The 22,593-nt window shown below is 39.9% G+C and overlaps 1 protein-coding gene and 4 gene segments (V, D, J or C); 4 read left to right on the forward strand and 1 right to left on the reverse strand.

Moving 5' to 3' along the window:
* Positions 1–14,244, forward strand: part of LOC117199197 (T cell receptor alpha variable 9-2-like) — a 153,426-nt gene extending 139,182 nt beyond the window's left edge. Inside the window, 2 exon segments of the V gene segment in view lie at positions 13,511–13,631; positions 13,755–14,244. Of these exon segments, the coding sequence occupies positions 13,586–13,631; positions 13,755–14,227 (519 nt within the window).
* Positions 1–22,593, reverse strand: part of SALL2 (spalt like transcription factor 2) — a 915,550-nt gene that overhangs the window by 232,123 nt on the left and 660,834 nt on the right.
* Positions 1–22,593, forward strand: part of LOC101272106 (T cell receptor alpha variable 18-like) — a 155,820-nt gene that overhangs the window by 120,021 nt on the left and 13,206 nt on the right.
* The window catches only part of LOC125963600 (T cell receptor alpha variable 20-like), a 156,002-nt gene that overhangs the window by 101,669 nt on the left and 31,740 nt on the right, over positions 1–22,593 (forward strand).
* LOC125963595 (T cell receptor alpha variable 14/delta variable 4-like) lies at positions 8,613–9,459 on the forward strand. The segment is given in 2 exon segments: positions 8,613–8,724; positions 8,890–9,459. Coding segments are annotated over 2 exon segments (465 nt in total).

Consider the following 22,593-nt stretch of genomic DNA (forward strand, 5'->3'; position numbering starts at 1 on the left):
TTGAGGTGCTCCTGTTCCTGAGTGAGTACTGTTCCATTTTACTCTCTTGTCCACACATGGAACTTTGCTTTGGACTGACTTTGAATAGAGACTTTTTGTTCTGGCTGAGTTCATTGATTCAGCATTGATGTTTCAGGAGGAGCCGGAGCCCAGTCAGTGACCCAGCCTGACGGCCACATCACTGTCTCTGAAGGAGCCCGTCTGGAGCTGAGGTGCAGCTACTCATCTTCTGTTTCGTCCTCTCTCTTCTGGTATGTGCAGTACCCCAATCAAGGACTCCAGCTTCTCCTGAAGTACACATCTGGAAACAGCCTTGTCTCAGGTATCAAAGGTTTTGAGGCTGAATTTAGGAGGAGTGAGAAGTCCTTCCACCTGAGGAAAACATCAGCCCATTGGAAAGACTCGGCCAAGTACTTCTGTGCTCTGAGTGACACAGTGACTAAGACTACAGTGGGAGCTGAACACAGCTCCCTGAACACTCCTGAGACTTAGTAGCTTAAAGACTCAGGGTCTCAGCCCATGTTATTTTCAGGATGTTGGCATGTTCTGTGAAGGCAAACAGTACAGAGAATACAGAATCCTGAAAGTGTCTGGTTCTCATGGGCATCTTAGATTTCTTTTCTCTTTCTTTATTCTTTTGTAAAGGAAAGACTATTGGTTTCTTAATTTCAGTGCTCTCAGTAGTCTTGAGGCTGGTGGGTGGTTTCTTGTCAGTGTCACCTGAGCAGGCTGTGCCTATACTATACTGTTTTCTCCAGAGTAAGTTTTTATGTCATAAAAAGAAAACCCAATCTTAATATTCTTTTCCAAAATATAGTTGACAATTCCAAGGTATTTGTTCTCACTTATTTAGTTTGGTTCAAACAAATGGGATTCTGGTTGGAATCACATTGGAAACTGACATTTTAGGATATTATGTTTTCCTACCCAAGAATATTATATGCCTCTTCATTTATTCAGGTCTTGTTTTAGTCCTTTAAAAGTAAATTTTGCTTGCTTGTTTCCAGAAAAGTTGGAAAAAATGAAATGAATCATTGAATAAGTGGAGAGTTGATGTCTAGTGTTCTGTGTCTGTTCCTCTCTCTGAACAGGGAAGAGAGCCAACAGAAAGTGGAGCAGCATCCCCAGTCCACAAGTGCCAGGAGGGAGAGGTTTCTATTTTTAACACAGTCACACACGCAGCAAGAGTGAGAGTTCCAACCATTAAGAAGAACATATCTCTGTGCAGGTCATAGGCTCAGACTCCACCTTCTGCTCTGTAATCATGGGGACCCCGCCCACGTTCAGTCTGTTCACAACCCCACAGAAGGAGGCACTCACTTTCACACAAAATGATGTTTCTCAGAATTCATACTTGAGGTTGTTCTGTTTCCCCCTTTCTGCACACTTCGTTAGGCAATATAAAAATATTTTACGAATGATGCTTGTACACAAAGAGCTTACTACCTAACAGTCATAGGAATATCTCTCTCATTAGATTTAAGCTTTATGAAGATACCAATTTTTTTTTTTTACCAATACGCATTCACTTAACAATGGTTGAAAGAATGAATGGCTGATAATATTTATACCCATATATACAGGCAAATTTATAGCCAATTGTTAGAATTTGTATGGAAACTAATTTCAGCTCCCTATAAGGAAAAATGAACAATTAGAGGCTTTTCAAAACAAAACAGACTGCTTTGAGGTGTAAAATATTCCTCACTACAGGAACTAGTCAAAGAAAAGTGGAATGTCCATTTTCCAGTGATTTGCAGAAACGATTACAAAACAATATGATTTTGCACCAAACTAAGAATTTTAAGTTTTAAATGAGGGAAAATACCGTGAAAGAACTGAACAACCAAAAAGCTTGTAAAAGTCACCACAGATTAAAAAAAAAAAATCACTTCCAAATTCATGGAAATTGGATTTCGAATTTTTACTTGACGCATGTGTAGGAATTTAAGTGAGGGCAATGGTAGGAGAACACATTCCAAGCAGGGTAAACTTATTAAGAGCAAAGATCAAGAAACAATAAGCAAGAAGAGTTTAGGAAATTAAAAGTTTTTAATATTACTGAAAGGGACAATTTTTATTGGATGGTACTGTGAGATAATATGAAATGTTAGCTTGAGGCAGTAGTTCATCCAAGAGGGCCACACACAGCTCAGAACTGGGTTTCTTTCCAGATAAAAATACAACTGTCATGAGATTACCTGTCTTTAGCATAAGCAACATTAAGGAATATCTTGAAATTGTTTTTTAGAATGAGCTATTAATCTAAATTTAAACTGGTAGATAATATCAAAGATTTACTTTTACAAGCACACTTCTAAATGTATAGAAAAACTGGATTTCCATAATGATTGATTCAATGAACAAATAAATTTCGTTTTCCCTGAGCAATTCTACCACCAACTAATCGCCATATTGCAGGAAAGGAAAAATCTAAACACTTTCCCAATGTGTTGCAATTTTATGATCACTTTGCAGCATGAGTTTTGTTTAGACGTAGGGGGAGACTAATAGCTTCTCTGCCTTCCTTAACCTCCCGTAAAGGACAAACTTTTAAATCAAATAATACAGACCAAACAAATAAAAATAACTACATTCTGCTTTGCTTTGTACTTTGTTCTCTTCCTCATCTGGCTGCAAAAACCCTTGCATGATTTTCACTGAAAATAACTCCTGAATTCATGTGAGATTTTGCCCTCCTCAGTACTTGTACTGGTATAGTTTAGATATGTTCCCATCTAATTCCCTGCTCTTCAGCGTACTGAGTTGCCATAAGGATAAGCCAGGCAGTCCTTCAACATTAAGGCTAATTTCTAACTTACCCCCACTGTGCCTTTTATCATCACAAACATGTTTGTTGTCTAATTTGGCTCACTCTTAGAAGAGCATGGTTTGATGTACTTAAAAAAGGATATTCCTTCAGGCAGCAATATACTAAATTTTTAGGGGTCTTATAGCTCCATTTTTCTATTAAATGGTGCAAGGTTGAGAATCAAGTAAGCACATAAAAAATAGAAAACAACACCGTAGTAAAACTAAAATTGTTATTCCACCGTTTGGTGATTTAGTTTATATCCACATCGTTCAGAAAGAGAGAGACTTTCTTCAAAAGTAGAAACTGAGAAGAGTGAGGAAGAGAAATTATTTTATTGAATAAAAGACTTTCTGTAACACTCAGTGATGGATGAAGTGAGAGATGTGGAAACTTCCAGTCAAAGTTTGTACATTTTATTTTCATCAAATGTCTATGATCCATTCCAGAAAAGCAACCCATATATTTAGAATAGTCCCACTCACCATTGTTTCATCAAGGAAAAGTTTTCTTGGTGCTGAATGTTGGGTAATGCTATATACTATATACAACTGAATGTTGGGTAATGCTATATTTGGGGTTTTGAATGATGGAAGAGACCAAGAACAATTTAAGAGAAAGGGAGGGTAAATAAAAATAGACCATGTACAGAGAAGATTTGTCCAAAAGGGACTATGCAAGATTTGCTTTAATCTATTATTAACATTGAAATTTGAAAGAGTTATTAGAATAGGTTCACGGACTCTCAAAGCTAGAAACCATTGTGGAAAAGAGGGTAAGCACAAAGATGCAAGCCATGAACACATCTGCTTTGCAGACATATTCATTTAAGTGGATATCTGTGGTTTTCGAGTTTTTTTCTACACGGTAGAGCTGCCATATCATTGTGAGCTGTGGAAGTTAATCACTGGACCATTTTAGGGAACATCATTCACACCTTAGCCTAAAATATAGAGAAAGACAATGCAGAGATATGAAGAAAGACAGATCTGAGAGCATCATCAGAGCCTATATATCCAGCTCTGCCTGGAACGACAAAAGTCAAAATACTCTCATTGGGAACAAGCCAGCATGAGTTGAGATTCTGTCATTTACAACAAATAGATCCATAATTAATACAGAAGAAGGTTGGGGGGAGCCTTTTGGTTTTGTACTATTTTATGAGCTGAATTTATGGTGCTGAGAAGCATTTTTCAGTCAAAATAACTAGAGTGATATAGATACAGATCATCACTGGTCTACCTTCATTATAGTAAATATGAACCAGGTTAATCCTATGTATGTTTTATGAATTTCTGATGGGAAAAAATTAGAAAAATACTGAAAACATCCACAACTCTGCCACATAGACACTCATTATTTTTACTTTTTTCTATCTTTTTCACAATTTTGCACGTTGTTACATCATATTATAGAGACAATTTTATGTCCTTTTTATTAACACTCACTTTTGTCATTAAAAATACCTTGTATTCATACTTTGAATTGATTATTCTACTATTCTACACCATAGATATACCACACTTAACTTTATAATTTTCCTGTTTGGGGATACCTTGATTATTTATTTCCAGTTTTTCATCATTTTAAATAGCATTATGGTATACGCCTTTAAATAAAAATTTGAATTTGAATTTCTCATCATTTTATTAGAACGGCATCCTAGAACTGGAATTAGTGGTTCACTGGGTAAAAACAGGTTATAGTCTTTTTGCTTCTTGTGTCTCGCGAATGGGGAGTTAGTGTTTGGTGCGGACAGAGTTTCAGTTTAGGAAGGTGAAAAATTCCGCAGATGGATGATGGTGGGAGCTGCACAACGATGTGAATGTACTTAGTGCCACTGAATTGTACAGTTAAATACGGTTAAAATAGTATGTTTTATATTATGTGACTTCTACCACAATAAAAAAACATTTCCAAAAACTATTCTCAATGTATCATCTCTACTCCCTAACACCTTTCTTACTTGAACCCACTACAGTCAGATTTTCATCCCCACCATTCCGTTGAAATCACTCTTGCTGAGGTCACCAGTGAGTTTTAAATTTTATTTATTTATTTATTTATGGCTGTGTTGGGTCTTCGTTTCTGTGCGAGGGCTTTCTCTAGTTGCAGCAAGTGGGGGCCACTCTTCATCGCAGTGCGTGGGCCTCTCACTATCGTGGCCTCTCTTGTTGCGGAGCACAGGCTCCAGACGCGCAGGCTCAGTAGTTGTGGCTCATGGGCCTAGCTGCTCTGCGGCATGTGGGATCCTCCCAGACCAGGGCTCGAACCCGTGTCCCCTGCATTGGCAGGCGGATTCTCTACCACTGCGCCAACAGGGAAGCCCACCAGTGAGTTTTATATCAACAAATCCAATGATGCATTACCATTCCTTATCTTATTGAGTGTCTCCAAAGAATGTGGCATTATGGCTACTCTCTCCCTGAAACACCATCTTTGCCTGGATCCTGGAACTCCACATTCTCCTGGTTTGCCTTCTTCCTTGCAGACTGCTCCTGCTCAGTCTCCTTTTCCTATATCTTCCTCCTCTTGCTGGTGTCTACATGTTGTGTTTTCTCAGAGCTCAGTCCTCAAACATTTATTCTCTTCAAATGATCTTGGAGGGGTTCAGGACATGCCACCCCAAAATAGGCCACTAGTATAAAAGCACTTAAGCCTAGACACTTTGGGTCTTCATTTTTCTATGAGGACCCCTATGTACATGTAAAAATTATTAAATAAAATCTCTATGCTTTTCTCCTGTTAACCTGTTGTATGTCAACTTACTTCTCAGGTCCAGATGGAGAACCTAAGAGGGAACAGGTAAAGCTTTAGCTCCCCTACAATCTCACCTAAGGATATGGCTTTAATTACTATTTATACATTGATGACACACAAATTTACATTTTCATCCCAACCTTCTCTATTGAAAGCCAGACTCATATATACTGTAATTTTTGTAACATCTACACTGGATATCTAATTGGCATCTAACATATCCTTAACATAAGGGCTGATTTCCCCCCATAGGTTCTTCCCTCACTCTTTTCCATCTCAAAAAAAAAAAAGGCAATATAATTCACCTTACCAGAAATCTAGGGACTCCTCCTCAATTCTTCTGTTTCTCCCATACCCCACATTGTCAAAGAAACCTGCCACATAAGATTTATTTTTTTCTCATAAATAGTTTGACTTTGTTTTTCAATTCAAACAATGATGTTACACGATGGGTTTCAGTGACCACCAATTCATTTCTGAATTCTAAGATGACAGATACATAGACAGATAGATAGATAGTTAGATAGATAGATAAGATCAAGGAATCTTGTCTCGAGGTTGCTGCCTAGTTAAAACACCTCCCTGTCTTGCAATATTTCTTGCCTAGCTGTTCAGGACTTTCCCTCAGAAGCCAGGAGCCAATGAATTGCTTACTTCTTTGGTACCTTGGAGATTTTAGACTCTGGAGCAATGTACCATAGTAAGATTCAGGATGGTGGAGGTTTTTTTAAGGGAAAGTTAAGAGTGGAAAGTGAAATGGGAAAAAGGCAGCATGATATCTGGATCACAAGCATGTTCTAAAGCAGTTTTAGGGAAAAAAATTCTAATACACAAACCCATACACACACACGCACACACACACACACACACACATGACTAGATTCCATTAGAATTATCTATGCCTGCATAAACCTTGGCAAACCTTCATATAATTTCCAGCGCATAGGAATCCCAGTTTAAAGACTACTGGTCTAAAATGGGACAGGGAATTCCCTGGCAGTCCAGTGGTCAGGACTCTGCACTTCCACTGTAGGGGGCATGGGTTCAATTCCTGGTCAGGGAAATAGATCCCACATGCCTTGCAAGCACAGCGAAATATAATACAATACAATACAATACAAATAAAGAAAAAAAATTTTTTAAGTAAAATAAATGGGACACTCTCACTAACACACTTGTCACAATATACTTACTGAGAACTCATTCCTCCCCACTGATTTGAGATACTGTCTTTAACATATACTAAATTTCCATATACAATTAGGCTTAATTATTGATTTGCTATTCCATTTAATTGACCTATCTGCTTAGTCTTAACTTGTACTTAAGAAGGTTCTTGGGCTTCCGTGGTGGCGCAGTGGTTGAGAGTCCGCCTGCCGATGCAGGGGACACGGGTTCGTGCCCCGGTCCGGGAAGATCCCACATGGTGCGGAGCAGCTGGGCCCGTGAGCCATGGCCACTGAGCCTGCGCGTCCGGAGCCTGTGCCCCGCAACGGGAGAGGCCACAACACTGAGAGGCCCGCGTACCGCAAAAAAAAAAAAAAAAAAAAAAAAAAAAAAATCTATAACTAACACTGTATGTATACATTTTGTAATTTAATATATCCAAGAGAGATCCACAAGTTCAGCTACTTGAGTTAATTTTGCTCCTGCTAATGATTGGTTTTAAAGGGAGTTTAGAGTAGCTATTGCATAACCAGCTTGGTATGTTTTCTTTTCAATATTTAAAGTAAGATTATTTTAAAAACATGTCAATTCAGAATTTTGTATGAGAGTGTCCAAAAGATCTGTTCCGGACATGAAGGCATTTTGAACAACAGAAGTACAATCATGAGATCCTTTAATTGAGAAGTGTAACAAAGTTGAATAATATGCGGAGAAATTAATATTTTATGATTAGTCAACTAACTGGTAGACAAAGTTTGAGTGGTTTAGATTGGAGAACAATTTGTACTGTATGTAGTACCATCAGATTTAAATGGAGATTCCGGAGCAAGATCTGAAGATGCTTCAACCAATTTAGCCAAGGCTGTAATTACTTTGAGACAAGGAGTATAAGTTTTGTTGAACTTTAAGGGGTAGGCCATGATAGGCAATGGGTCTTTGTTGTTTGCCATGTTGTTTAGTAATATCCTTAGGCATGGCTTTCCTTTTACATTCATACACAAAGAAAGGTTTATTACAATCAGTGGTGAACTTACGATCAGCTGTCTTATGGAGGTGTATGATCCATAAGCTGTCTTATGGAGGTGGATGTCACCTGCAATATATTCCCTTTAGAGCTGGGCGCACAGAATATAGGGGCTTCTTGTGGCTCTTTTAGGGTCTCAATTGAGTTAACGGGAAAAATATAAATTCAAAGGTTTGATAACCTAATGACCAAACTCTGGCATCTATTTTGGCCTTCTGAACAGAGCTGGGATGTCAAAACTAACAGAGAAGAGAAGGGGACCTCTGTGACAGGACTCCATGTCTGCAAGCTTCATTCTAGTCTTCTGCAAAGGGAGATTATCTTTTCTCCTGCTATTAGGTCCCAAGATAGGTAACTGGACAGATGTTGTGGTGAATAATTATATTGATTGCTATAGCAATATATAGGTTGAAAAAGCTGCAGTAATTAGTCTAAAGAGATTTGCCTTCTTATCATAAAGTGATTTATTTCTACCTTAGGTGAAAGAAAAGCATACGTAAGTGTAAGGATACATGATCATTACATCTTAGGTTGTTTCCATAATCCATTATATGTAGTATTTTAAAATAAGTTCCATCACAGACGCAACGACTAAACACAGCATTTGGTCAAATCATCAATCTCCCTTTCAATAACAAATTTACCTCGTGTTTATTTTCAGATGTAATTGCTACCAGTTGAAGAGCTGGTTAATGCAAAAGGAAGTCTGGGTTGAGTGAGACTCTCACCTAGTCCACAGAGAAGCTGACATGACCCACATCAACATGCTCCTCCAGGAAACCCCTGTTTCCTGTTGTGGGGCAGCAGCAACACATAGCTCAGCAATTCTTCCCTCACCGTGTCAGGCTCACCTCACCTTGCAGAGCCTTGAAATTGAAGAAGACACTTTCCATCTAGAGGAAGACCTCAAACATGCTTCTCTCCAGCCTTCTGAAGGTGGTCATGGCTTCATTGTGGCTAGGTAAGGATGGCCCCAGTGGGACTGTACCCCTCTAGGACCTAAGGACTGGGGGAACAGGTGGTTTATGGGCACCCTGGGAAGAAGGGGCACTAGAGTGTAAAACAGAATTTCTTTGTTCCACAGTACTCATTCTTAAACTTCTGATTCTGCTTTTTTTTTCTTTAGGATCCAGTATTGCCCAGAAGGTAACTCAAGACCAACCAGTAATATTAGTGCAGGAGAAGGAGGTTGTGACCCTGGATTGCATATATGACACAAATGAGTTCACTTATAGTCTATACTGGTACAAGCAGCCCAGCAGTGGGGCGATGATTCTCCTTATTCGTCAGGACTCTTATAACCAGCAAAATACAACAGAAGGTCGCTACTCACTGAATTTCCAGAAGGCAAACAAATCCATCAAACTTGCCATCTCAGCTTCACAGCTGGAGGACTCTGCAGTGTATTTCTGTGCACTGAGTGAGCCCACAGTGAGAGGCGTGTTGGAGGCAGGTATACCAAAACCCGGGGCTCTGCTTGATACATCTGCCTGCTATAGGGACCAGGGCAGGGAATTGCCTTCACAGACAGGAACTGGTTAGGGCTGTGGCAGCACAGGTGTAGGGTTAGAGGGAAAACACTCCTTCTAAGAACATATTTCTCTGGGTTCGTAGACCAGGTCTAGAGCTATCATTCATCAAAAACAACCTTATCCCTGAAAATTTGGGTTCAAATTTTTTATTGAAGACAAAAAATAGCCACATAAAATCCTTGCCATTTAGTGATTAGAATGAGCTAGAAGAATTGACTAAGGAAATTCAGAGACATCTGATTCAAAAATTAGTAAAAATATGCGTGAATATTTGGATTTTCATTTCAATGTGTTCATTAAATGTTTATTGAATATATATTGTTTTGAATAAGAAAGGTTGTGAAATCTCTGTGATTTTCCTCTTTTTGAATATTATGCAGTTTTACACCGTTTAATGAATTCATTTAATTTAGTTTTGTTAGCTGAGTTAATGGTACACTTGTTTACTTTCTAAGGTGCCTGATATGTCACAAACTTTGTGCTAATCCTCATTCCATCTTATTAACACCTCTAGCATGGAATAGCTCAATTACCATAATGTAAGCTTTACCTGCCTCCCATCAGTCTTATCCACAAAAAGATCAATAATTAGTGGCTCTTAAAAGGACATTGTGAGAAGCAGACTATGAATTATCCCGTTTCTCTGCTCTTGCCCTTCACTGCACCACTCCTTCAAAAGTATTTTTGCCATCATGTGGCACATTTTGGAAACCTCCAGGCCTTCTTTTTCAATCAGTGTTACACAATCCCAAATACTCCTTCCCTCAAATTTCCTCCTTCTACCTCTAATCCCATTTTCTCAGTGTCTTAAAATTTGAATGGTAATGGGTGGTTGCTAAGTGATCTTGTATTGTAACTGCCTCTTATATTTGCATTTCGAAAGCAGTTGTGTAGAGTAGAAATCTTAAAAGGAATGTCTTACAGTCCCTTCATTAAGTGGTGCTGGAAAAATTGGACAGCTACGTGTAAAAGGATGAAATTAGAACAGTCTCTAACACCATACATGAAAATAAAGATCTAAATGTAACACCAAATAATAACTCTTAGAGGAAAACATAGGCAGAACACTCTCTGACATAAATCACAGCAAGATCTTTTTGGTCCACCTCCTAGAGTAATGAAAATAAAACCAAAAATATACAAGTGGGACCTAATGAAACTTAAAAGCTTTTGCACAGCAAAGGAAACCATAAACAAAATGAAAAGACAACCCACAGAAAGGGAGAAAATATTTGCCAATGAATTCACAAAAAAGGGATTAGTCTCCAATATATACAAACAGCTCATGCAGCTCAATGTCAAAAAAACCAAACAACCCAGTCAAAAAAATGGGTGGAAGATCTCAATAGACATTTCTCCAAAGAAGACATACACATGGCCAAGAGGCACATGAAAAGATGCTCAACATCATTAATTATTAGGGAAATGCAGATCAAAACTACAATGAGGGGGGCTTCCCTGGTGGCACAGTGGTTGAGAGTCCGCCTGCCGATGCAGGGGACACGGGTTCGCGTCCCGGTCCAGGAAGATCCCACATGCCGCGGAGCAGCTGGGCCCGTGAGCCATGGCCGCTGAGCCTGCGTGTCCGGAGCCTGTGCTCCACGACGGGAGATGCCACAACAGTGAGAGGCCCATGTAGCGCAAAAAGCAAAACAAAACGAAAACTACAATGAGGTATCACCTCACACTGATCAGAATGGCCTCCATCAAAAAATCTACAAACAATAAATGCTGGAGAGGGTGTGGAGAAAAGGGAACCCTCCTACACTGCTGGAGGGAATGTGAATTGATACAGCTACTATGGAGAACAGTATGGAGGTTCCTTAAAAAACTAAAAATAAAACTATCATATGATCCAGCAATCTCACTTCTGGGCATATATCCAGAGAAAACCATAAATCAAAAAGACATATGCAGCCCAGTGTTCATTGCAGCTCTATTTACAATAGCCAGGACATGGAAGCAACCTAAATGTTCACCAATGGAGGAATAGATAAAGAAGATGTGGTACATATATACAATGGAACATTACTCAGCCATAAAAAAGAATGAAATAATGCCATTTGCAGCAACATGGATGGACCTAGAGATTGTCATACTGAGTGAAGTAAGTCAGACAGAGAAAGACAAATATCAAATGATATTGCTTATATGTTCAATCTAAAAAAAATGGTACAAATGAACCTATTTACAAAACAGAAGTAGAGTCACAGATGTAGAAAACAAACTTATGGTTACCAAGGGGGAAATGGGGAGGAGGGATAAATTGGGAGATTGGGATTGACATATAACACTACTATATGTAAAATAGATAACTAATAAGAACCTACTGTATAGCATAGGGAACTCTACTGAATACTTACATGGGAATAGACTTACATGGGAATAGAATCTAAAAAAGAGTGTAATGATTTACATGGGAATAGAATCTAAAAAAGCGTGTAATGACTTACATGGGAATAGAATGTAAAGTAATGACTTACATGGGAATAGAATCTAAAAAAGAGTGGATATATGTACATGTATAACTGATTCATTCTGCTGTACAGCAGAAACTAACACAACATTGTAAATCTACTATACTCCAATCAAAATCAATTTTAAAAGTCTTAAAAATTTTTAACTAAAAAATCTTACCTTCTTTTTTTTTTTTGCGTTACGGGGGCCTCTCACTGTTGTGGCCTCTCCCGTTGCGGAGCACAGGCTCCGGACGCACAGGCCCAGCGGCCATGGCTCACGGGCCCAGCCGCTCCGTGGCATGTGGAATCTTCCCGGACCGGGGCACGAACCCATGTCCCCTGCATCGGCAGGCGGACTCTCAACCACTGCGCCACCAGGGAAGCCCTACTCCCTGATCTTTGATGACCATCTCGGTCTAGGACACTGATCACAAATGAAATCTTATAAACTGGCATCAGACTGGCTGCAACAAAACCATCTGGGAGCTTTAAAAAATTACACACTTGTGGGAATTCCCTGGCAGTCCAGTGGTTAGGACTCCGCACTTTCACTGCTGAGAGCCCGGATTCAATACCTGGGTGGGGACCTAAGAGCCTACAAGCTGTGCAGCAGGGCCAAGTGAAAAAAAAAAAACTACACAGTTGTGGGTCTCAATCCTGGAAAGTATGATTCATGAAGTTAGTTGTGGGATCCCAGAACCTGTAATTTTAAATCACTTACACATTGATTCTATTATCAGCTGTTGTATGAATATCAGCTGTGTCTTTAATAATTTGAAAAGCTGGGAAAAAAGAGAGTCCTAACTCATGCTCGAGGCTTTTGAAACAAATCCACATCTTTAGAGTTCCTAACCCAGTGGAGGAAAATTATTCGATTAAGTTTGGCAATAAAATATGGCAGATGGATGGTAACAGAAAGCATCCTTGAGGTTATTCACTAAGAGTATAAGATTAGTACTTGTCTGATTCATATAGGCCAACCCTTTTATCTTGGAGTCAAGAAAATAGTAGGAGAATAAGACATTGATCTCAGACCATTCTATAAGGATTTGATCATTTCAATTATGATATTTCTTTTGTTTTCACATTTTAATGATTCTGAAATTCAGGATTCTTTGACTATTGATAAGATAGCGTGGCTTTTTCCTCTGAAAAGATTTTATTAAAAAGATATTATTTGGGGACTGATAAAATATTATATTTCAAGTAGTAGTGATTCCTCAATCAGTGACCCTTGATTCATTAGTTTTGTTTGGTATAACAAATATTTAGTGAGCATGTAACACATGTCAGTCACTGTTGCTCTATAAATTGGGGTACAATGCTGAAACACAGAGATTCACTCAGTACTGATTTGGCTTCTTATTACGTCCTCTGTAATCAACCTCAGATTCTTTTCTGACATTCAGTGGATTATAGGCTGGCCCACCATGGATACCTGAGAATATAAAGTACTATATAAAGTGCTTAAGAGAACTGTTATCTTCTCAGCTGCAGAAATACCTGGGATGCTCTGTTAAAGAACTTCCATGTCAGGTAGTGTCCTAAGAGCAAAACAGACCTGAGAAGTTATGGCAGCTCTTGATCAGATTTCTAAGCACCACCTGAAGACTGGCATGTACCTCATGAACAAAGTCAAGGATAACATTTTTCTGACTTGAGGAGACCAGGAAACGTGCATCCCATTTCAGTGTCTGTCCACCAGGAGGTGCAGTTTCCCAACACAAACACATTTCCTGTCTGAAACTAGGCTTAGGTTTATCCCTTCACTGTGACTTCAATATTTCTTCATGTGAAGAGTCAAGGACATTATTCAGGAGACACTCTAGAGATGAACTCTTCTCCAGGCTTAGTGACTGTGATACTCTTAGTACTTGGTAAGCAAAATGCCTCTAAAAATTTGGATTCTTTCTTCTGTTATGTCAACAAAACCTTTAATCATAATTTTATCCCAGAGCTTTATGCCCAAAATGATACAGAACTCTTTTATTTTTCCCCAGGACAAACCCGTGAAGACTCAGTGACCCAGATGGATGGCCAAATGACTCTTCCAGAAGGGGCTGCCTTGACCATAAATTGCACTTATTCAGCCCCTGGGTACCCCATTACTTTCTGGTATGTTCAATATCCTGGAGAAGGTCCACAGGTCCTTCTGAAAGCCATGAAGGACAATGACAAGGGAACCAATAAGGAGTTTGAAGCCACACACCACAAAGAATCAAAATCCTTCCACTTGGAGAAAGCCTCAGTCCAAGATTCAGATTCGGCTGTGTACTACTGTGCTCTGAGTGACACAGTGATGGGAACCGCAGGGGCAGCTGAGCGCAAACTCTTTGAGTGGCAACAAGGGGCCTGGAGGCTGAGTGTCTCTCCATTTGATCCACTCTGTGGCACAGTCTATGGTGGTTTGTCCCTCAGTCTCTGGTTGATACAAAACTCATACAAATTTCTAGAGAATAAGAACAAGAAGTGAATATTCCCTATACCCAACTCTTCATTAGTGATTTTGAAAAAAGAGTCTGACATCAATAATTCCTCATCCAGGGCAAAAGTAATTTCAAGGTAAAGTCACATAAACAATGAGACTTGGGGCCAATGTAAGAAGAAACAAGCAGCACTTGGAAGTGTGCTGTACCCCTGTGGAAGGGTTTAGAAACCTGAAGCATTAATTACACTTGAATAATTAGGGTGGATGGTGCTGTGTGTGTTTGTGTGTTTTGAGGGCGTTCAGGGAGTGAAGGCTGAAAATAGGAAGACTGAAAATATATAAGCAGCAGACTACCCATGTTCTCTACCAGTGCCTGTGTAACAAGCAGTGATCATTTCCCAAACCCAGCAGAAAATTGGAAGTTAGCCATTGATGAATTGAGCAATAGCACATATAAGTACATAAGCCAAAATAATTAAAAATTTAAAATGTAATAATTAACTATTCACTTCAAGGAAAAAATTATTATTCAAGAAAGTAGCATACTCATAGTCTATGATTCAACTAAATTTTCTTCTAGATAAGTTTTACCACAATAGTCATGATTAGGCAGAATATCTATTTTCCCCAAACCTTGTGTATTACTAAGGTTCTGGACTGTTGCTTATCAGTTAGGCTTTTTAAAAAAAAATTAATAATTTAAAATTTATGAATGAGATGGAGCTTCATTTCAAAGTCATTTACATATTTTTGTATAAATTGTCTATTCATATATCTTCCCATCTACTGTGTTATAGTCATTTAAATATAGATTTTAAAGAACATTCTCTATGTTAAGAAAGTTGTCATAAGACTGTCACATATATGTGTCTTTTAAAAAAGTTTAATTAACCTATTTGACTTTGTTTATGGTCTTGTTTGTTTGGCAGGCAGAATTTTAAAAATAGTATGTAGTCAATTTTTGAAAAATTTCTTTTATGGATTCTGAGTTATTTCATGCTTAAAAATCTGTAGCACTCTAAAATGATAAAATTTTATCTCACATTTTCTTTAGTTTTTCTCAGATTAATTTTGTCTTTAAATCTTTAAATTTGCATGTGTGTGTGTGTGTGTGTGTATGTGTAGAGAGGTTGAGGTTTAAGCCTTTGTATTTTTCTTAATTTTTGTTTGTTAGTTTATTTTGAGGCAGCTTTCCAGGCCCAACATTTTGAATGACTCATTTTTCTGCCACTAGAAATTATGAAATTTTGAATTCAGGGAGGCTTAACTTCTGTGTGTGTAAACTATTTACAATATTTTGGAGGGCAGTTTTTTTAAGCATATCATATGAATCAAATCACAAATAATAATTCGGAGTCTTCTGTTCCATTGGCCTGTAAGTCTGTTTTTATGCCAGTACCATGCTGTTTTGATTACAAAAGCTTTGTATTATTATTATTTTTTTTTTATTTGCGGTACGCGGGGATCTCACTGTTGTGGCATCTCCCGTTGCGGAGCACAGGCTCCGGACACGCAGGCCCAGCAGCCATGGATCACGGGCTCAGCCGCTCGGCAGCATGTGGCATCTTCCCGGACCAGGGCACGAACCCGTGTCCCCTGCATCAGCTGGTGGACTCTCAACCACTGCGCCACCAGGGAAGCCCTGTATTATATTTTGAAATAAGGAAGTGAAATGCCTCCCACTTTGTTCTACTTGCTCAAGATTACTTTGGCTATTTGGGGTCCTTTGCGATTCCATATGAATTTTAGGATTGTAAAAAATGTCATTGGGATTTTGATACGCATTGCACCGAATCTGCAGATTTTGTGCAAAAGCTTTTAAGTTTAATTAGGTCCAACTTGTTTATTTTTGTTTTTATTTTCATTACTCTAGGAGGTGGGTCATTAAAGATCTTGCTGTGATTTATGTCAAAGAGTATTTTTCCTATGTTTTCTTCTAAGAGATTCAATAAATAAAGAATGCATTGAGTGAGATATTCTTTCTTTGTGAGAGCTTCCTTGTAAATGAATTCTTGATCACTGTCAAACTATGTGTCCTGATTTTTGGCTAGGGAAATTGTGTCACTGACTCTGATAATTTTTTCAGACTATATTTTCCCCAGATGAAGCCCTTATTTTTCTCTGAGGTATCATTTCCCTTTCTTTACTCCTTCCTGACATGTCTGATTACTGGGGCACTTTAAGTGGAGGCAATGTTGTGAGGGTGGAAAGCCTAGATATTTCTATACCTGTGATCAGCAATGTAGCAGACAGTAGGGCACTGGTCTCAGCAGCAATGCCAGTACCTTGCTGAAAAACTAGAAGGAAATCTCTTTGCTCTCCTACCTCCTTGTACTCCTCTTCGTTAAGGACAGCTGGGACTCAGCCTACCTGTTACTTTCTTCTCAGCTATTTGGGGGCTAGAGGAAAGGCTTTCCCCAAACAACTAATTTCCTTCTTAGATGTCCATTGATCTGTACATGCCAAGCTTTCTCTACAACCTATTGTTTTCTGCTCTTCATCCTGAAGTTCCCTGCTATTGACCCCAGATTTCTATATGAGCCTCAATGGGACACCTCCCTTAAGCTCTGTTGGCACAGCATGGCTGGCTTCCACAGAAGCTCCTTGGCTAAGCACAGGGGATCAGGGACATTTTAAATCTACCATCTTTCTAGAATTGCCTTATTCTTAGGTCAAAAAAACCCTGTAGAACTAAAATTCTAAAGGGCCATTCCTGGTGTGAGGAAGGTCAGAATCAATGATGATGAATGGAAAATACCTTGATATGGTAATGTTTACACATTTCATTAACATACTTGTACAGAAGCTTAAATTTCTGTGAAGGCTGATCTATCAATATTTTCCCTTATTCTTTCTGACTCTCATGTTTAGAAAATTCATGACCATCCTAAATTTATAGAAATATGCTTTCATTTTATTTAAAATATTAATTATCTCTCTTTGGAATTTATTTCGTAGCTGATGTTAAGGTATGCATCCAAATTTAGTTGCTGATCTCTAGATGACTCTCCATTCATGAAGACATATTTTACTGAATATACCATCTTTTCCCTATTTTTTGATAACTAAATTTCCATAAATAATTTGTATGTTTGGACTTTCTATTATGTTCCGTCGATATCTCTATCTGGACCTTTCTGGTAACATGCTTCTTCACTTACTACAGCATTACACTTTGTCTTACTAACTGTGGAGGAAATCCCTCACCATTCTGTTTCAGAACTGAAGGCCTCCTGAAGCCCGAGATTATCTGCAGTATCAGATAGGGCCTCTAGAGGAAGATGCTACACAACTTGAACTTGATAGAAAGCCAGAAAGCAGCCAGCCCTTTGAGGAAGAGATTTTACTTTGCATGCCAGTGTAAACTCACTCACTGCTCTGTCAGGGTGTCCATGTGGCTGAACTGTTTCCAGGAAAAACCTGCAGAAAGGAGCTTCCTGTTTCCTCACAGCTCGGACATGAAGCCCACCCTCATCTCAGTGCTTGTGATGATATTCACACTCAGTGAGTAAAGTCTCTTTTTATTCTATCTTTCTCTGGTCTTCTGATTTAGAATCAGTTTAACAACTATTCTCCTCTGTCTGCAAGACAATCCCTGACCCAGAATTGGTGTTACAGGAGGAACAAGAGCCCAGACAGTGACTCAGCCTGAGGACCACATCTCCGTCTTTCAAGGGTCCCCAGTGCAGGTGAAGTGCAACTACTCATATTCTGGGAGTCCTGTGCTCTTCTGGTATGTACACTACCCCAAACAACACCTCCAGTTACTCCTGAGACACACCTCAAGAGAGAGTATCAGAGGTTTCACGGCTGACCTCAACAAGGGTGAGGCATCCTTCCATCTGAAAAAACTATCAGCTCAAGAGGAAGACTCAGCGGTGTATTACTGTGCTGTGAGGGACACAGTAACTGGTTTTACAAAGGAAGCAGAGCAAAAACCCCTTAAGAGTTACTGAAAATATTTCTAAGTTCCCTATTTGGCCACAGTGGGGCATTCTCTCTCTAGAGACTGACACTGAGTTTCTCTCTCAGATACAGTTGCCATCAGTTGTCAGTTAGCTATAGATTAATCTCAAAAATTTGTTCAAGGAAATTCTCATTACCTACAATGCCTAAATTAATTTTTAAAATAGTAAGTGTATTTATCCTATAGATCAGTACCTGGCAAAATACTTTTGAAATAAAACTATGTAATGGCATAAAAATCCTTTTCTTGGCCCAGAGGGGCTCCCCAGGCTTAAGTGGTGCAGTCCCTCCTCTCTATCTCCTCTGCCGTAGCATCCACCCCAACGTGTGCTCATCACCACGTACTGAAGCACAGTTCCTGAAAAGGAGGATACTGTTTCCCGACATGTGGTCGCTGATCTTTCTACAGCTAATGCCTTTCCTCTCATGCACTTCATGGACCCATATTACCCAAATCAAGTGCAATCAGGAGAAACATCATAGCAATTTGAAGAAGGAAAGTTTAATATAAAGAATTATTAACTAATAACAGGGAATTATTTACTAGTGAGTAAAAAGAACTCTAAAGAACATAAGAATAGCATAGGTAGAGAGACGCTGTTATCTCTAGGACTAAGCCAGAGTTCCGAGGAAACCAACACGTTGTAATTTGTACCCCCTTCTCCTACCAAGCCAATGACTCAGGCTTCATTGGGGAGTGTGTGGCTGCAGCCTGCTGGATGGGGAAGTTTGCTGAGGTGCCAGAGAACAAGGTTGACAGGCAGAATAACACCTCCCAGGGTTCCAACACCATTAATAGAAAGCTGGCAAAGGAGTGCTGCTGAATTTGCTTGGGTGCTTGTGAAACCTGCCAAGAAACCACCTGGGGGGTTGTCATTAAATGTTGCTGGAGGTGAGCATCACTGGTGTCCCACAGGATGGCCAAGCACTGCAGGAACAAGAAGTGTGGAAGGGCTTCCCTGGTGGCGCAGTGGTTGAGAGTCCGCCTGCCGATGCAAGGGACATGGGTTCGTGCCCCGGTCCGGGAAGGTCCCACATGCCGCGGAGCGGCTGAGCCCGTGAGCCATGGCCGCTGGGCCTGTGCGTCCAGAGCCTGTGCTCCGCAGTGGGAGGGGCCACAGCAGTAAGTAGCCGGCGCAACGCAAAACAAAAACAAAAATAAAACAGAAGTGTGGAAAACATGCTAGGACCTGGAAGAGAGGCTGCTTCTTCCTGCAGTGTCCTTCCCGTTCCCTCTACTGACAAAGCTTAACAACATGCCAGCTGGCGAAGGAGAAATGTTTACAAGGTCCATGTCCAGAGTCACCCTCTGAATCCATGAAGGGTGGATTTCTAATTGAAAGGCAATAAATTGACAAGTGGCATGCCTCATCTTTCTGATCTTTCCTACACTCCACTCCATACACATTTGAACTTCCAAACACGGTGAAATGACTCTATGTTTCTATCTAACAAGCTAAAGCTGTCCTTTGAACAAGTGAAGACGTTCTCATCATTTCCCCCAAATGAGGAGACCCATAATCCCAGCAGTCACTACGGATCACTGGCTGTATTACTTACTTCTAAAATTCAGAGGAAATTTCACTGAAAATGCTGTTATACACAGACTAAATTGTAAACTTAATCTCTGACAATCTGCATATAAAATAATTATGGTGAGGAGAAAGAAGAAGAGAATGGCAATGTATACAAAGGAACACACATATAAAAAGCAAAAAGAAAATATAGAAAACTACTACATTATTTGGTTCCCAATTTGGTCACGATACTGCAATTGACATGGACGGCTTCTTTCTTTTATTACACAGTTTATATTTTCCCTGCCCTCAGCCATAACCTCAGTGGATTAGGTTACTTCCCTAGTGGTGTGATCCAAATCTTCATTCTCAAAGGGTCTGAGTACTCAAAAATCTTGTCTTTTTATTGCTTGCTGTAATTTAACATTAACGTTTAGTATCAGGCTTGGAAGTTCCCAGAGGCTCCCCTAGGAAATCTCCTGGGTTCCAGACATAGTCCTCTTTATATCTGTTGTGTGGCAGCTACCTAATTCCTCCTTGGTAATTGGTATCAATCACTCCAGTCAGTAGAGTAAGCTCATTTTCTATTCATTGCTGTGAGACATATGTAGCCCAAATGGCCACATGGCTATCTTATCTTCCAATTCAGTGAAATTATTGCTGTGTCCCCTGGGGAAAGCCTTCCTCCTTTCAGAGAGTAAGACCTCCAAACCAATACAGCTCAAAGTTACAAACATTGGGAGCAAAAATACTGCTAGTAGGTTACTGGTAATAATAGTGAGAGCATCCACTCCCAGAACAACTTCCTTGATTCCTGGACTCATGCATTCTGGGTATGGGGGAGAAAACATCATATAATACTCTCTGCTATAAAGCATATATTGCATCATATAAGACAGAATCCCATCTATTTACAGAGTTGTTTTCCAACTAGTGCTATAACGGAATCAATAAGCCATTCTACATTTCAACAGGCCAGCCACTTCTGGGTGATGGGGTATGAGGTAAGATAAATAATCCCATGGGCATGTGCCCACTGCTGTAATCTTGTGCAGTGAGAATAGTTTCTTCCTCAGAAGAAATACTGTGGGCAATCCCTTGATGAAATTAGGCATTCTGTGAGTTTATAAGGATGATGCTGGCAGAGTACAATGAGCAAGGAAGACAAATCCATGTGCAAGGATCTGTGTCTACTCCTGCGAGAACACATCTCAGTCATCTCCATCATGGAAGATGTCTAATGCAATCCACTCGTCATCAGGTGTCTGGGCAGTCTCTCTGGGGAATGACACCATATCAGGGGCTCAGCATTAGTCTCTGTGTTTGGCAGATTAGTCGCTGAGCAACAGCATTAGCTAGGTCAAGCTTGGTAAGGGGAAATCAATGTTTTTGACTTCATGCATATCTTCCATTCCTGCTAGCAAGGCCACTTTGCTCATGGGACCACTGACCAAGCATCGGGGTGGCTGGGGAAAGATGTTGACACATCCATAGAGTGCATTGTTTTGTCCATTATTAAGAGCTTCCATTTCCCTTGGCCAGTTTCCACATAGTGCATACTTATCTTGACAGTCTGTGCCCATTCTGAGAGGTCCATCCAGATACCTCTTTCCTAGATTTCCTTGGCACTAATCTTCCGATCTTGCTCCATCCAAGTCTCTTACCAGGAAAATCATTAGCAACTGCCCAAGAATCACTGTAGATCAGTACCTCTGGCCATCTCTCACTCTAGAGAACATGAATAACCAAAAGGTATCACCTGATGATGTGGAGGGATTGTCCTTCATCTTCAGCCTTCAGTGGGCTATAGTGCTAGTTTTGTGTGGTACCAAAATAATGTGCAAATCCATATGAAAAATAGGCTTGATTTTCTTGTTCCTTAGTTAACTGATTATAAGCAACTCCCCAGAAGGTTATAGGCATGGTAAGGGAGAGTATACAAAACAAGAAGAGTTTGTGTCAAAGGAATCTGAGGTGCTTACTCATTCAGCTTACCTGGATCTTCTGGGGATGCCTGAGCCCCGTCTCTTATATATCATTTCCACTTGATGATAGATTGCTGCTGGGCATGATCAACAGTGCAGGTATGTAGTTCGACAACACTTGGTTCATGATAGAAGTTCAGGCTGCATGGTCACTAAGTTAGTTTTTTCCTAAGTTAGATATTCAGACTTTGCCATGGTCAATTAGCAAGTCAGAAGCTGTTTCTTAAAAGGAGAATCAATATTTAAAGAAAAGGGCATATATTCCCCACAGCCCCCAATACTAGTGGACTATGCTGCAATTTTCCTGTTGGTGTTTCCCATGTCTCCATCCTATTTGCCATGGAAACGACAAGCATCATTTTTGGATCTGCTGGATCATAAGACCAAAGTGATGAAGCAGATAGCACTGAGATATTCCTTCCTCTGCAATTTTTTGGAACAGTTTAAGAAGGATCAGTGTTAACTCTTCCTGAAATGTTTGGTAGACTGACTCAATAGTTTTTTTTTTTGCAGTACGCGGGCTTCTCACTATTGTGGCCTCTCCCGTAGCGGAGCACAGGCTCCGGATGCGCAGGCTCAGTGGCCATGGCTCGTGGGTCCAGCCGCTCCGCAGCATGTGGGATCCTCCCGGACCGGGGCACGAACCCGTGTCCCCTACATCGGCAGGTGGACTCTTAACCACTGCGCCACCAGGGAAGCCCTCAATAGCTTTTGACTCCAGTTATTTGACCCTATTGGAGATGCTGAGGCAAACCCAATATTAATTAACTTATTCCTTTTTTACTTAATTCAGCCAGAGTCAGTTTCTGTTACTCACCAATAAGAATCCTGACTTATATACAATCTCATTCCAGCATTAGGCAAATTAGAAAAAAGAAAAGAAAGCTCATATATAAAACACCAGAAGTGATTGTAAGAAACCTAACAGTGCTCCTCAGAGGTA

The sequence above is a fragment of the Orcinus orca genome, chromosome 2, assembly GCF_937001465.1.
Source record: "Orcinus orca chromosome 2, mOrcOrc1.1, whole genome shotgun sequence".
Classification (NCBI taxonomy): Eukaryota; Metazoa; Chordata; class Mammalia; order Artiodactyla; family Delphinidae; genus Orcinus; species Orcinus orca.